General features: G+C 46.2%; 1 protein-coding gene across 1 annotated transcript in view; it reads left to right on the forward strand.

Moving 5' to 3' along the window:
- The window catches only part of LOC128067560 (O-acyltransferase like protein-like), a 65,420-nt gene that overhangs the window by 7,139 nt on the left and 43,973 nt on the right, over positions 1–14,308 (forward strand). Inside the window, exons 2-3 of the mRNA XM_052660594.1 lie at positions 10,170–10,309; positions 11,538–11,622. Coding sequence (XP_052516554.1) covers positions 10,170–10,309; positions 11,538–11,622 — 225 coding nt within the window. The remainder of the gene's footprint in view (positions 1–10,169; positions 10,310–11,537; positions 11,623–14,308) is intronic.

Below are 14,308 nucleotides of genomic sequence, written 5' to 3' on the forward strand. Positions count from 1 at the left end.
CGCGCGCCTCAGAGTGACCGCTGGAAACAGGATCTTTATAGGTGTGATCAAGTTATGGTAGGGCTGTGCCGGACTGTTATTCAGTCGCTCAGTCGTGTCCGACTCTTTGAGACCCCATGGGCAGCACGCCAGGCTTCCCTGTCCTTCACCATCTCCCAGAGTTTGCTCAAACTCATGTCCAACTGAGTCAGCGATGCCATCCAACCATCTCATCCTCTGTCACCTCCTTCTCCTCCTGCCCTCGATCTTCCCCAGCATCAGGATCTTTCCCAATGAGTCGGCTCTTCACATCAGGGAGGGTCCAAATCCAATGACTCATATCCTTATAAGAGAGAAATACGGGAATTCCCTGGTGGTCCAGTGCTTACGGTTCCATGCTTCCATTGCAGGGAGCACGGGTTTGACCCCTGGTTGGGCAACTAAGATCCCACGTGCCGTGTGATGTGGCCAAAAAAAGAAAAAAAACAAAACAGAAAAACCATACACACAGACACAGACACCCAGGGAGAAATGCTGCCTAACAACTAGGGCAGAGAAGGAAGGGGTGTGTTTAAAAGCCAAGGATCTCCAAGGACTGCCTGCAGATTCTCCTCCGGATCCTCTAGAAGGAACCGACCCTCCTGACCCCTTGGTTTCGGACTTCTAGTCTCCAGAACCATGGGACAAAAAGCTTCTGTTGTGTCAGGCCACCCGGCTAGTGGTATTTGTTAACACAGCTGTAGGAAACAAATACAGAGAGATGGCCTCTCAAAACCAACCACTCTCCAGAACAGAAAACCATGTGTTTATTATCTGAGATGAAAATAAAAAAGCAAAGCAAGCGGTCTCAGGTAGGTCTTGGAACTCATTTTCTTTGCAATGTCCCAGGCCCACCCACGGCCACTCCATCGAGTCCAAGCAGACCCATTTGTGGCCCTCTCTGCAGGGGAGGCCTTTCAGGGGGAGTCGATTTATATGGAATTAAAACTGCTCAGCATATTGAGGCCCCAGTGGTTTCACATAATGTTTGCATTTTCCTGCACTTTGTTCCTCGGGGAAACGAGACGATGGAGGGAGGTTTCTGGTTCCTGGGCAGCCGGCAGGGTTTTTCATTTCCTGTTTTCTCCAACCTCCTCACATCCTTGAAATCTTCCCCAAGCAGCTACTTTTGCTATAAAACTCTCTTAATGCTTCAAGTCCCTTCTCCCCGGCCCTCATCCCACTCTAATGGTTGTGTTGCTGAACTTCCTGCTCTGACTGATCAACCCCTCCCTTTGGCTTCATCATTTATCTCTTGGAGGGATTGTTTCCTGTCTACACGTCTCATCCTCTCTTCTGAAAACCGAGGCTTGGTATAGGGGGTGAGCCACAGGTGGCCCTCACTTGGCTAGCCAGTCAAGGCCCCAGCCTCGCCTTTGATTCTGGTCCTCGGTGGAAGACTGACCGTCTATGATTTAAATTCTCAGAGCATTGCCTCTTTTCCCATCTGGCTGTCAGTCTGGAGGGCATTTTATTCAAGGCCACCCCCTCCACCGGTGCTGAAGCTAGGGTCAGAAAAGATGCTGAAACCAAGGAAAGCTCATAATACAGAAAGGGCGACAGAGTAGGCTTCATTGAAATTTCTGGGCTAATTGGATTTCAAATATCCATGTTGTGGTAGGCTGAAACCTAGATCCCCAAAGACCTCTCATTCTAACCCCTGGGACCTGTGAATATTACCTTATATGGAAACAAGTTGTTGCTCAGTGAATCAGTCATGTCTGACTCTTTGTGACCCCATGGGCTGCAGCACGCCAGGCTTCCCTGTCCTTCATCATCTCCTGGAGTTTGCTCAGACTCATGTCCATTGAGTTGGTGATGCCATCCCACCATCTCATCCTCTGTCGTCCCCTTCTCCTCCTGCCTTCAATTTTTCCCAGCATCAGGGTCTTTTCCCAATGAGTCAGTTCTTTGCATCAGGTGGTCAAAGTATTAGAGCTTCAGCATCAGTCCTTCCAAGGAATATTCAGGGTTGATTTCCTTTAGGATGGACAGGTTGAATCTCCTAGCTGTCCAAGGGATCTGCAGATATGTTTATATTAAAGATTTTGAGATGAGAAGGTTACCTTGGCTTGCCCAGGTGGACCCTAAATGCAATCACAAGGATCCTTAGAAGAGGGAGAAGAGGAGGAGGGAGATTTGACACAGAGGAGAAGATGCAACCACAGAGACAGAGATCGGAGTGACATGACCGCAAGCCAAGGGACGCGGGCAGCCGCGAGAGGCTGGAGGAGGCAAAGGACGATGGACTCTCCCCTGAGGCGTCCAGAAGGAGCACAGCCCTACTGACATGTTGATTTTGGCTCAGTGATACTGATATTGGACCTCTGGCCTCCAAAACTGTGAGAATAAATTTCTGTGTCTTTAAAAAAATATTCGCTTATTTATCATTTATTTGGCTGTATTGGGTCTTAGTTGGGGCACACAGGATCTTTGTTGCATCATGCAAGATGTTTCCTTACAGGGCAGGGACTCTCTAGTTGTGGCCCTGGGGCTCAGCAGTTGCCATGTGTGGGCTTAGTTGCTCCTGAGAATGTGGGATCTTAATTCCCAACCAGGGATCAAACCAGCACCCTCTACATTGCAAGGGAAAAGTGCTCAGTCGTGTCTGACTCTTCGCGACCTCACAGACTGTAGCCCACCAGGCTCCTCTGCCCATGGAATTCTCCAGGCAAGAATACTGAAATGGGTAGCCATTCCCTTCTCCAGGGGATCTTCCCAAACCAAGGATCGAACCCAGGTCTCCTGCATTGCACCAGGCAGATTCTTAACCACTAGACCACCAGGGAAGTCCAAATTTCTGTGGTCTTAAGCCACCAAGTTTGTGATTATTTGTAACAACAGTCACAGGAAACTAATATACATACTATTCTCGTTGTGGAAGTCCAAGTTTAATAGTTGGCCAGATGCAAGGTGGACTGCCAGGAGACATTTGCAAAGAACCTGATTCAGGAACTTGGATATTAGATTGATAGCACATTCATATCTTTTATCCACAAGGAGATCCCTGACAACTGATGCTTAGCATTTATGTGCATCAGCCGCAGAGCAAGGACTATTCAATTCTAGTTTTAAAAATTCTCCAGTGTAACACAGCCATCTGGTAGGTGCTTAATAAATATTTTCTGTAGATGCTGAAGATGACTTATGCTTTTAGGATTTGTTTATAGCTAAGCATTCTAGAAGCTTCTGCTGCCTTCACCTTCCTGATAAAGATAGGTGCATTCATATTTTAAAATTTAAGATCACTGACTAAGGTCTTTCCTCCATTTAAAGCCACAAATTGATCAATTCTGCATTTTAATATCCACATATCGTCACCAAGAGAGAAAACGTGTCTGCCAATTACCTCAGCAGAATTGTTTTTAATCTTTTGGAAATCAAAACTTGGAACAGCCGCCGTGTGATTTGAAGTAGCAGGTGGAATTAATCTTTAGTTTATTCTATCCCTCCCTCCCGTGAAAATCACAGTGTATTTAGATCGGGATGGGGGCCCCTGGCTGGCATCTCAGGATCTTGACAGAAACTAATCAAGGGTGAGGCAGGAAAAGGACAACCTGTCCATTCGAATTCATAATGAGAAAGGAAGTAAATCTAATTGGAAATGTCCACAGCATGCAAAATATCCTCAGCTAGAAAACTGTAAATCCAATCCATTTACAAAACAAAACACCAATTGGAAAGAAAACTAGAGTTTAATCTTTTCAAATGAAGAATTAGGTATCTCTCTCTGTCCTTCAGGGACTCATCCAAGGATCAAGACAGGCTCTTACAGCTCCAGATCCTTAAACTTTAGGATACTGGGTTTGGGATACTTAGTGATGAAGAAGGGAATTTGGAAATTATGCAATCTGATAAGGGTCTTCCCAGATGGCTCAAGAGGTAAGGAATCTACCTGCAGCGCAGGAGACACAGGAGACAGAGCTTTGATCGCTGGGTCGGGAAGATCCCCTGGAGAAGGAAATGGCAACCCCCTCCAGTGTTCTTGCTTGGAAAACCCCATGGACAGAGGAGCCTGGTGGGCTACAGTCCACGGGGTTGCAAAGAGTCCGACATGACTGAGTGCGCACACATGCGTTTCTAATAAGTACATCCAGCTTTGTTCTTGACACAGAGAAGAACTCATATTTGTGGAGCTGGATTTTGGGCATCCGAACTTACGTTTTTCAAAATTTAAGGCAATTAAGTCAGTGAATTTTATTGACCTCTTGGTCTGAAACATCCACGGATGAAGGCACAGCCCCTCCGTCACAGGGGAGACGGCTAGCGGTGAGAGGCCTTCTAGCGTGATGGACTAGGCAAGAGTCTGGGCGGCTTCCTGAGGCGGACCATCCCCCACCCCAGACTCCCAGGGTGATTCAGCGTTGGAGGGGCAGACAGGAAGGAGGGACATTCCAGGCAGAAAGACAGACAAGTGCGGGCCTGGTGCCTCCTGTAAAACGGAGCAGAGGAAACAGGCGTGGGTGTGGGACGATGAGCCTGGAGAAGCAGGTCTGGTCACGAAAGGCCTTTTAAACTGAGCTCGAGTCTGGAATTGATCTGAAAGAGCATAGCAATCAAGCCTGACTGCACAGAGCATCTCCTGGGAGCTTTTTTTTTTTAAGGTCTGTTATGACTTTTATTTCCCAACAATGATCAGGCTAACATAACATAATTTGCAGATATAATTGCCCTCCACTAAATTGTATTTTGTCCTATACTTCTCAATATTGTACAATTACAATCTTCGATAATTAAAAAAACAGAAAAAAAGGGAGGGAAGCTATTAACTAAATGGAGCAATGTCAAATAAGATGCAAAAAATAAAATTATATCCTGGGAACTTTTGAAAAAACAATTAATGCCCACGCCTCTCCCCTGACCAATTGAGTCACTCTCTGAGGAGGAAGCCTGGGCCTTAGCATATTTTAAAAAGTTGCTCCAGGTGATTCTAATGTCTGCCCAGAATTGAGAGTCCTGGCTCTAGATAAGAGAGCTGCCAGGTTTTTCTCTCAAGAAGCACTTGGTAAATATTTTCCGCTCTGTGGGCCTTACAGTCTCTGTCGCAACTCTTCAGTTTTGTCTGCATTAACAAAGCAGCATTAGTAATATATGAGATGACTATATTGCAATAAAATCATAAAATAGGCAGGCCCAGAGTTTACCAACTCCTGCACGAGATTATGGAATACCTGTGAAGAAATTTTTAAAACACTGATTTAAACATGTCTGTTCATATTTTATTGTTTATACACTCTATTTGTTAAATAATATGTGATTCTCATAATCATCAGTTACTTGGACTTCCTTCTCCGAGAGTTGTCTGTTCATATCCTTAGCAGATTTTCAATCAGTTACTTTGACTTTTAAAAAATTTCTGCTTTCTAAGGTTCTTTATATGATCCGAATACAATTCTTTTCTAAAACTATAATTTTATTGCTTTGTTTCTGGCCGAGCCGGGCGGTCTCTGTTACCGTGAGCTGGCTTTCTCTAGCTGCGGTGCAAGAGTCTCCCTCGCAGCGGCCTCTCTCGCGGGGAAGCATGGCTCTAAGGTGAGTGAGCTCGGTACTGGCTCATGGGCTTAGCTGCTCCCCACCATGTACAGTCTTCTCGAACCAGGGGTTGAACCTGTGTCCCCTGCTTTGACAGGCGGATTTTTCTCCCACTGGACCACCATGGAGGTCCTGAATACAATTTTTTTTTTCTGAATACAATTCTTTATCCAAGTTATTAATACAGTAGATACATCTTCTCCCTTGACAGTCACCTTTTAACTTTTGTTCATGGTGCCTTGGAGGTGTTGTAAGGAGGGGAGGGACTTGGTCAATCTTGTGATCCAGGCTGTTTAGCTTAAAAGATGATCACTGGCTGTAAGTGACCGTGGACGCCAGCTCTAAGGTTCTGAGTGTGGTCAGAGCTGAGGAGAGTCACTCTCACGGGAGGGAAAAGGGAAGAGTCAGTTATACTCATTCTAGCAATAACCCAAAACCATGAAAAAGAGGCCAGTGACATCAGACACCCACTGTTAAGCCCAAGTGGCCAGCGCAGCAGAACAGAAGAGAGGGTTCAAGGTGAAGTTCAGGTTACCTTCGGCAGCTCAGCAGTGACCATCTTCCCAGTTATGGCCAGGAAGTCTTCAAAATAACAAACTACTTTCTTAAAAAGCACTCATGTAAGCAAAATGCAATTGCTTCATGCAATTGCTGATTTCTGCATCAAATCTCAGGAGCCCAGTTATTAGTAAACACAGAGACAGAAATGCTGTGTGATTTGCCCAACTGTATTAGGGGTTTTCTCCCCACTCATTCTAAGGAAGAGCAGTGTCTTTAGTTACAGATAAGAACTGACAACCAAAACAGGGTCTTTTTGTGTATTTTAGAGGGCAAAAACTTATAGGTTAAGATTAAAATGAATTTGAACAGACAGCTCTGATTCTTATTTGCTAGTTTGAATACTCAGCTCTGATTCTTGCTAGCAACTAAAAAGAAGTAGATTTGTATCATAGTGTGTAGTACTTATCATCTCTGTGCTTCAGATTTCTCACTGTCTTGCCATCTAACAACAATGTGACTCTGGGCAAGTGACTTGAGCTCCCTGTGCCTCAGAAACTGACATCGGTACAATGCATGTGTACAGTTCTAAAATGTGCTAAAATGACACATGTGTAGATCCGTGTAACTCATACCACAATCAAGACACAGGTATTCATCACCGCAAATCTACCTCTTGTTACCACTTTGTAGACATACGCAACCCCCTCCCTCCACCATCACCACCGTCATAACCCTTAGCAACCAGTTATAATTATGTGTGTTGTGTGTTAAGTTGATTCAGTAGTGTCTAACTCTTTGTTGACCCAATGGGCTGCAGACAACCAGCCTTCTCTGTTCCTGGGATTCTCCAGGCAAGAATACTGGAGTGGGGTGCCATGCCCTCCTCCAGGGGATCTTCCCAGCCCAGGAACTGAACCCGCGTCTTTACGTCTCCTGCATTGGCGGGTGGGTTCTTTATCACTAGTGCCACCTGGGAAGTTACAGTTGTTCCAGAAAATAAAAAGTGTGAAAGCTGCCCAACTCACTTTACAAATTTGGCTATAACTTTGATTCCAAAACTAGAGAAAGGGGGAAAAAAGTGGTCCAACGATTAGAGAGAAATAAGTAAGGCCATAGAACTATTGAGAAAGTTCAACAAAATCTCCAGGTTCCAGAACAAATTACAAAAATTGATAGCAATTTTCCACACAAGCAACAATCAGTTGGAAACTATTGAAATTAAAACACCAAGGAAAATAGCAAACTATACACTATCTAGGAACATTTAGGTAAACTGTTTTTTTTTTTTGGCCATGCAGCTCGGCCCATGGGATCTCAGTTCCTCTACCAGGAATTGAACCCATGGCCCCTGCAGTGAAAGCATGGAGTCTTAACCACTGGACCACCAGGGAAAGTCCCTGTAAGTTTTAAGATTATCATGGAAAAATATAAAATTATAAATAAGGACACAAAAGATGATTTTAGTAAATTGTGTGACATCCAGTGATAGCTTGATACAAAAATGATGTCTGTTTCCCCCAAATAACCTATAAGTTTGAAGCAATTTCAATCAGTATTCTAGTTGGATATTTTGAAGAGCTCAATAATTTTTTTTCTGAATTTTTTTGCAATTTCTAAAAATTTCCTGAATTTTTCTGAACATGAATTTTCTGAAATTTGTATGAATGACTAGCAGTTCACAAACATTAACTGGCTCAACTTTGCAAAGATGACTAAAGGCTTAATACTCAATATACTTCAAATCCGAAATAATAAAAACCATACAGTGCTGGTATTAGAACCAGGACTGGCCTCATAGACATGAGACCTTTGCAGTCACACAGGGCCCCACATTTAAAGGGGCCCCACGCTTTCTTTAATGTGATTTTCTGTCACCATCTTGAAATGCTTAATTAATTTTTAAACAAGAGGCCCTGTATTTTCATTTTGTGTTAGTCCTGCAAATTACATCATCAGTATTGGCTAGAACAAAGGCTGTTCAAGAATAGAACAAAAATTACAGTCTCAAAAGAATGGATTTCTATCAGATAAAGGACATTATAGATAAAACTCCCAGATAACTGAGGGTATTTTTGATGACTCAGGTAGACAAGAACCAATGTGTATAATAATCAGGAGCTCTTGCAAATCAAAAAAGAAAATTCATTAAGAAATGGGCAAAGGATATAAGCAGGTACTTTACAGAAGAGAAAACAGAAATGGCTTAGATATTTTGAGCAAAAATATCCTGACTTATTTGTAATTAGAGAAACAAAAATCTAAGCGATTGGGTATCATTTTATATCTATCAATTGCCACAGATGGGAAAGCTGGACCACGCAGAGACGAATCAGCATTCCTGAGGATGTAGTCCGGGGCAGTCACTCTGGAACATAGTCTGGTGGGATTTACACAGGATTTGTGTAACTTGTGTCCGACTCATTGTGACCCCATGGACTGTAGCCCCCCAGACTCCTCTGTGCATGGGATTCTCCAGGCAAGACCACTGGAGTGGGCTGCCATGCCCTCCTCCAGGGGATCTTTCTGACTCCGTCTCCTGCATTGGCAAGTGGGTCCTTTACTACTAGCACCACCTGGGAAGCCCCCACGGGGTGTAGACCTGAACTAAAGCCTCAGGTGAGTTTATGTGGGGACACGTGTGAGGACTCTGTCCCCGTGTTTTTGTGGGTTCCAGACCATCTATGCGTCCACCACTCAGGGAACAGCAGACTGTAAGACGGTGATGAATCACTATACAGCAGTTAGAGGCTCTGGGCACAGCAGCACCGTCAGTCCAGTCAGTCAGCTCAGGCGCTCAGTCGTGCCCGACTCTCTGCGACCCCGTGACCCGCAGCACGCCAGGCCTCCCTGTCCATCACCACCTCCCGGAGTTCACTCAGACTCACGTCCATCGAGTCCGTGATGCCATCCAGCCATCTCATCCTCGGTCGTCCCCTTCTCCTCCTGCCCCCAATCCCTCCCAGCATCAGGGTCTTTTCCAATGAGTCAGCTCTTTGCATGAGGTGGCCTAAGTACTGGAGTTTCAGCTTTAGCATCATTCCTTCCAAAGAAATCCCAGGGCTGATCTCCTTCAGAATGGACTGGTTGGATCTCCTTGCAGTCCAAGGGACTCTCAAGAGCCTTCTCCAGCACCACAGTTCAAAAGCATCAATTCTTCAGCACTCAGCTTTCTTCACAGTCCAACTCTCACATCCATACGTGACCACAGGAAAAACCATAGCCTTGACTAGACGGACCTTTCTTGGCAAAGCAATATCTCTGCTTTTGAATACACTATCTAGGTTGGTCATAACTTTCCTTCCAAGGAGCAAGCGTCTTTTAATTTTGGCATCTGGTCCCATCACTTCATGGGAAATAGATGGGGAAACAGTGGAAACAGTGTCAGACTTTATTTTGGGGGGGCTCCAAAATCACTGCAGTAACACTATAAATAGTACCAAACCGTGGAAACAGGAGATCTGAAGCAGAAAGCCTTTACATAAATGACAAGCAGACTTATGGAAGGCAAGAACACCGCAAATGAGATGGTACATATCAAACGCCACGGTTGGCGGAATTGGGGGAGGGAAAAGAGAAAGGGAAAGTTGAAGAAAGAGGAAAGGAAACAAATTATTTGAAATGAAGGGGGAAATAGGAGCACAAACAAACCAAGTAGGAATTTCATAGGACCAGGGCTAAGAGCCATGAACCGTGGGGCTTGATTACTGCACTTTTTTGCTCCCAAGATTAAGAACCGAACGAACAAACAAACAAACAAAAACCTCTCTCCAAAATAAGATCCTACGAAATTGTATACAAAAAATTTTAAAGAGTATTTTCTCCTGGGTGTACAGAGGAGAGAGGTAAGCTACCAATTTTAGTTACATCTTTCTTACTCCCCCAGAGCATGAATGCAAAGTCTTCATCTTTTTTTAGCAACAAATCGCGCATGACAATATACATCGTGGTTCTCTGCCACGAAGAGAGGGGCTTCCAGAGTGTTACCGAAATACTCTCTCTCTTCTTTCTTGGTTCCTTTAAGTTTTAGAGGTTTGGAAAGGCGAGCTGAGTGCTGATGAATTCATTTGAAAGTGACACAAGGACGCTAACGTTGCCCACTTCTTTTGTTTGGAACGCAGTGTATGACTCGGTCGGGAAGGTGGGCAGCAACGTTCTCGATGGAAACGTGGACAGGCTGGGCTCTTACAGCGAGTGTCTCTCCACCCGCGGCCCCGCCGGGCGCTTCCGGGGCCGCTACTGCAAGCTCCACGTGGAGCAGGTGAGCGGGGCGTCTGCGCGTGCGCCCTTCAGGCACGCGCGGACCGGAGGCTCGCGATGGAAACCTGGTACATTCCTGTGTGTGTGTGTTCGCTCAGCCTGTGTGTGTGTGTGTTCGCTTAGCCTGTGTGTGTGTGTGTGTGTGTGTGTGTGTGTGTGTTCGCTCAGTCCGTGTCTGACTCTTTCCGACCCCCTGGACTGATTGCTTATCTTCATTCAAAATCAAAAAAGCTATTAAGGTGTTTTGCAGAAAGTTAAATTTTAAACAGTTGGCAGAGACTTTCTTGCATGTCCTGAGTGTGGAGGTATAGGAGATAGCTGTCCGCAGGCTGAACAGGGCTTCATGTGTTCCTCCCACCTCACTGCAGGGACAAGACCCCTGGCTGATCTTTGTGGGGAACCCAAGGTCAATGTTAACTCCTTACTCACCGGCAGTGTTTGGAATACCAAAGGGAAGTGGACTCCCAGTTACCCATAGTCCTTTTCCAGAAACAGAGCTCCAAGACAGGAATCTGAAGCTGTCCGAGCAAATGCATGAGCCCTTTTTGAATGCATCACCAAGGAGGATCACAGGGCTGACTATCTTCAAAGCATGTTAATTCTTTTACTTCTGGGGGGAGAAAAAACTAGGAACAGCACAACCTCTTATTAAATACAGAGATATACTCACGCATGCCATACAACACTAAAAGAAAATGCATTACTGTTTGGCTAATGACAGTAGTATAAAATAATGACACGAAATCCAAGCTCTCTGATGTAAATGCTGTAAAATGGTCTTACAATGGTTAACCTTTGGAGACACGCAGAGTAGCACCCAGCTCTACTGGTTGCGCTGAGAATTTGACAATGATGGCTTGAGGGTTTAATCAGGGAGTACAAAAGTCATACCCTATTTTCAAATCAGATTAATGGCTTTGATATCAGAACAAAAGGTCAGACCTATACAATCCTGTAAGTTGCATGCTTAGAAGAAGCATCCCAGCAATTTTTGTTTATAATTTGATCTTTGCTTTATTGGAACTGGCATTCTAATTATTGGCTTGATGTATTAATACAATCTTTACTTGATAAACGATGTCCTGCTTCGAAGAAATGGCAAGTTGGCAAGTTTGTCAGAAATTGTACGAATTAACTCAATGACCTGTAATACAGGAGAGATCGGCACTGGGGCAGACTGTGCCACACTGGGGGCTGCTTTTTAAATAATCGGCTGCATTAACCCTTAGAGGCAAGACGGAGCTGACTACAGCGTGGGAGTGTGTGTGCCCGACTCCTGCACTGAAGAGGACGTGACTGCCATGTCTCAGACGGGTAAGTGCCAGGGAACACGCGTCAGATTTGAAGACCCCCAGCCTCTTGGAGCCGCCTGGCCATTCTCTTGGGATTGAACCAAGCTTTCATCCTGATAAATTCAATAAACCGAGACTAATGGAGTTTAGGGACCTTGGGAGTGGTGGTGGAGGATGGGAAGGGCATGGATGAGAAGGAGAAAGACAGTAAAGAGAAGGTAGGAGCTGAATCTTTATGTATTAATAATAACATTTTAAGCCTTCTCTTCCCTCACCCTCAGCTGCCAGGCTAGGTCTGAAGAAAGGCACTGGGTGGCATCTGGTTTCCATACTGCGCGTGTTCTTTGCTGTGGACCACCTGCAGAAGTAGGTCAGGTGCCAAGGCCGGCAGGCCATTCTGAACTGGGATTGTGAGAAGCCAGTGTGTTGTGATGGGTTAGCGTGAAGAGGCCGGCATTTGGTCCTGGTTGTCACCTCCCAGCTGTGTGATCCTGGGCAAATCAGTTAATCCCCCTGGCTCCAGTCTATTCCTCTGTGCAGAGAGGGCTGGGCCCTGGCATTGAGTCTGGCCCTGACTCTCTGCCCTTAGCCACCAGAATGAAAACATTTTAGTCCACGTGGAAACCGGCTTGGCTTCCTTGAACTCTTTCAAAATTTTCAAAGGAAGAGTTTTAAAACCTACGATTTTCTTTTTTTTTTTTTTTACCACTAGTGCCTTTTGTACTTAAGCTGGTTATCTGAATAAGAACTAATGTGACACTTTAAAAGGAGAACACTCTCTCTCTACACCCAGAAACTTCCAGCACCAAATATGTGGGCTTCCTCGTCACACTATGTGGTGTGACACTGAGTATCTGAAGGTGGTGCTGACCCCACAGCTTAAGGGCTCAGTTCTGCAAGGTGGCAACCTGCTTCAGATGCCATTTGTAAGGAGTGGGTCCCGAGTTCCCCCACTACTTCTGCCCAACTGGCCTGCAAAGCAGGGGATCCCAGGGCTCCGATTTGTTCCCCACGTCCTCTCTGGGGCTTCCCAGGTGGTGCTAGTAGTAAAAAACCCACCTGTCAGTGCGGAAGACATGAGAGAGGCAGGTTCAATCCCTGGGTGGGAAAGATCCCCTGGAGGAGGGCGTGGCAACCCTCTCCAGTGTTCTTGCCTGGAGAATCCCGTGGACAGAGAAGTCTTCTGGACTATGGTCCTTAGGGTCACAAAGAGTCAGACACAACCAAAGCAGCTTAGCACGCACACTTCCTCTCTGGGGTGGTTCCTCTGATTCATTCCCCCAATCAAACCCTCCCCACATTTGATCATTTGCTCTAACGGCTCACAGAACTCAGGGGAACACATGACTTATTATTACCGACTTATTCTAAAGCGCAGGACCCTCTTCCCCATTAGGCCACACAGCAGGAGGGGAGCAGAGAGCGAGGGGGTGAAGCCTTGCCTGCTTCATGCCATCACTCCCCACCTGAACCTGTCCCCTGCCCCCCAACTCCAAGGAAAAGCTATCCTCCAGGAAACCGGTTTCTGGTGACAGAAAGGTCGGGGACCGCTGTTAAAATGGCAAAACCCAGGAAGAGCCGAATAGGAGAGGGGCAGAGGGCAAGGCGCAGGGGAAGGGTTGTAGACAGTTCGCACCCTCTCAGGGCGCCTGCCCTCCCAGGCCCTCGGGGAGTTAGTTCATCAGCCTGGAAGCTCTCTGACCCCCTTGTTTAGAGTTCGTGTGGCAGGTCCATCATGTAGGCACGATCGATCCCATCACTGGCCACTGGCGACGACTCAGTCCCCAGCCCCCCTCTCTCCTCCCTGGAGGATGGGGACGGGGCTGGAACCCCAACCCCAGCGCGTGGTTGGTTTCTGACAGCCGGCTCCTTTCCTCCCCCAGTCACTGTAGTGGCCTGAACTCAAGTGTGGTTGAAAGGGGCTGATAATGAATAACAACAGATGCTCTTCCCGCCCACCACTCAGGAAATTCCACGGGCTTTAGGAGCTCCGCAGCAGGAACAGGGGATGAAGACTGAATATATATCTCTTATCGTATTACAATGTCACACACATTATTAAAAGCCTTTTTTAGAAAATTGTTTATTCGGCTGTGCCGGTTCTCAGTGGAGCCGCGCAGGATCATGGATTCTCGCACCATCTGAGCTCTCAGCTGCAGCACGTGGGATCCGGTTCCCTGACCAGGGATTGTACCCGAGCCCCCTGCACTGGGAGCTCGGAGTCTTAGCCACTGGAGCCCGGGGAAGTCGCCCAAGACCCTCTTTTTGAAAAATAACTAATTCATCTGCAGTTTTGGTTGTGCTGAGTCTCTGTTACTTTGCACGGGCTTTCTCTAGCTGTGGCGAGCAGGGACCACCCCTTTTCACCGCTGCAGCTTCTCTTGCGGAGCTCAGGCTCAAGGCTCGCGGGCTTCCGTAGTTGCGATGCTTGGGCTGAGTAGCTGCGACACGCGGGCTTAGCTGCTCCAAGGCATGTGGAATCTTCCCAGACCAGGGCCTGAACCTGAGTCCCCTGCGTTGGCAGGTGGGTTCTTATCCACTGTGCCACCAAGAAGTTCCTAAAGGCCCTCTTTTAAGTGTTGATATTGCAGTCAGCTTTTGATAATTTTAAACTCTCCTCTGAATTTGTGATTATCCCAGCAACTTCAGGTATGTTACCTCTCTCTCTAAACCAAATATTTCAGGTGGTATTAAAAAGAAAACCATTA

Source organism: Budorcas taxicolor, chromosome 22, assembly GCF_023091745.1.
Source record: "Budorcas taxicolor isolate Tak-1 chromosome 22, Takin1.1, whole genome shotgun sequence".
Lineage (NCBI taxonomy): Eukaryota > Metazoa > Chordata > Mammalia > Artiodactyla > Bovidae > Budorcas > Budorcas taxicolor.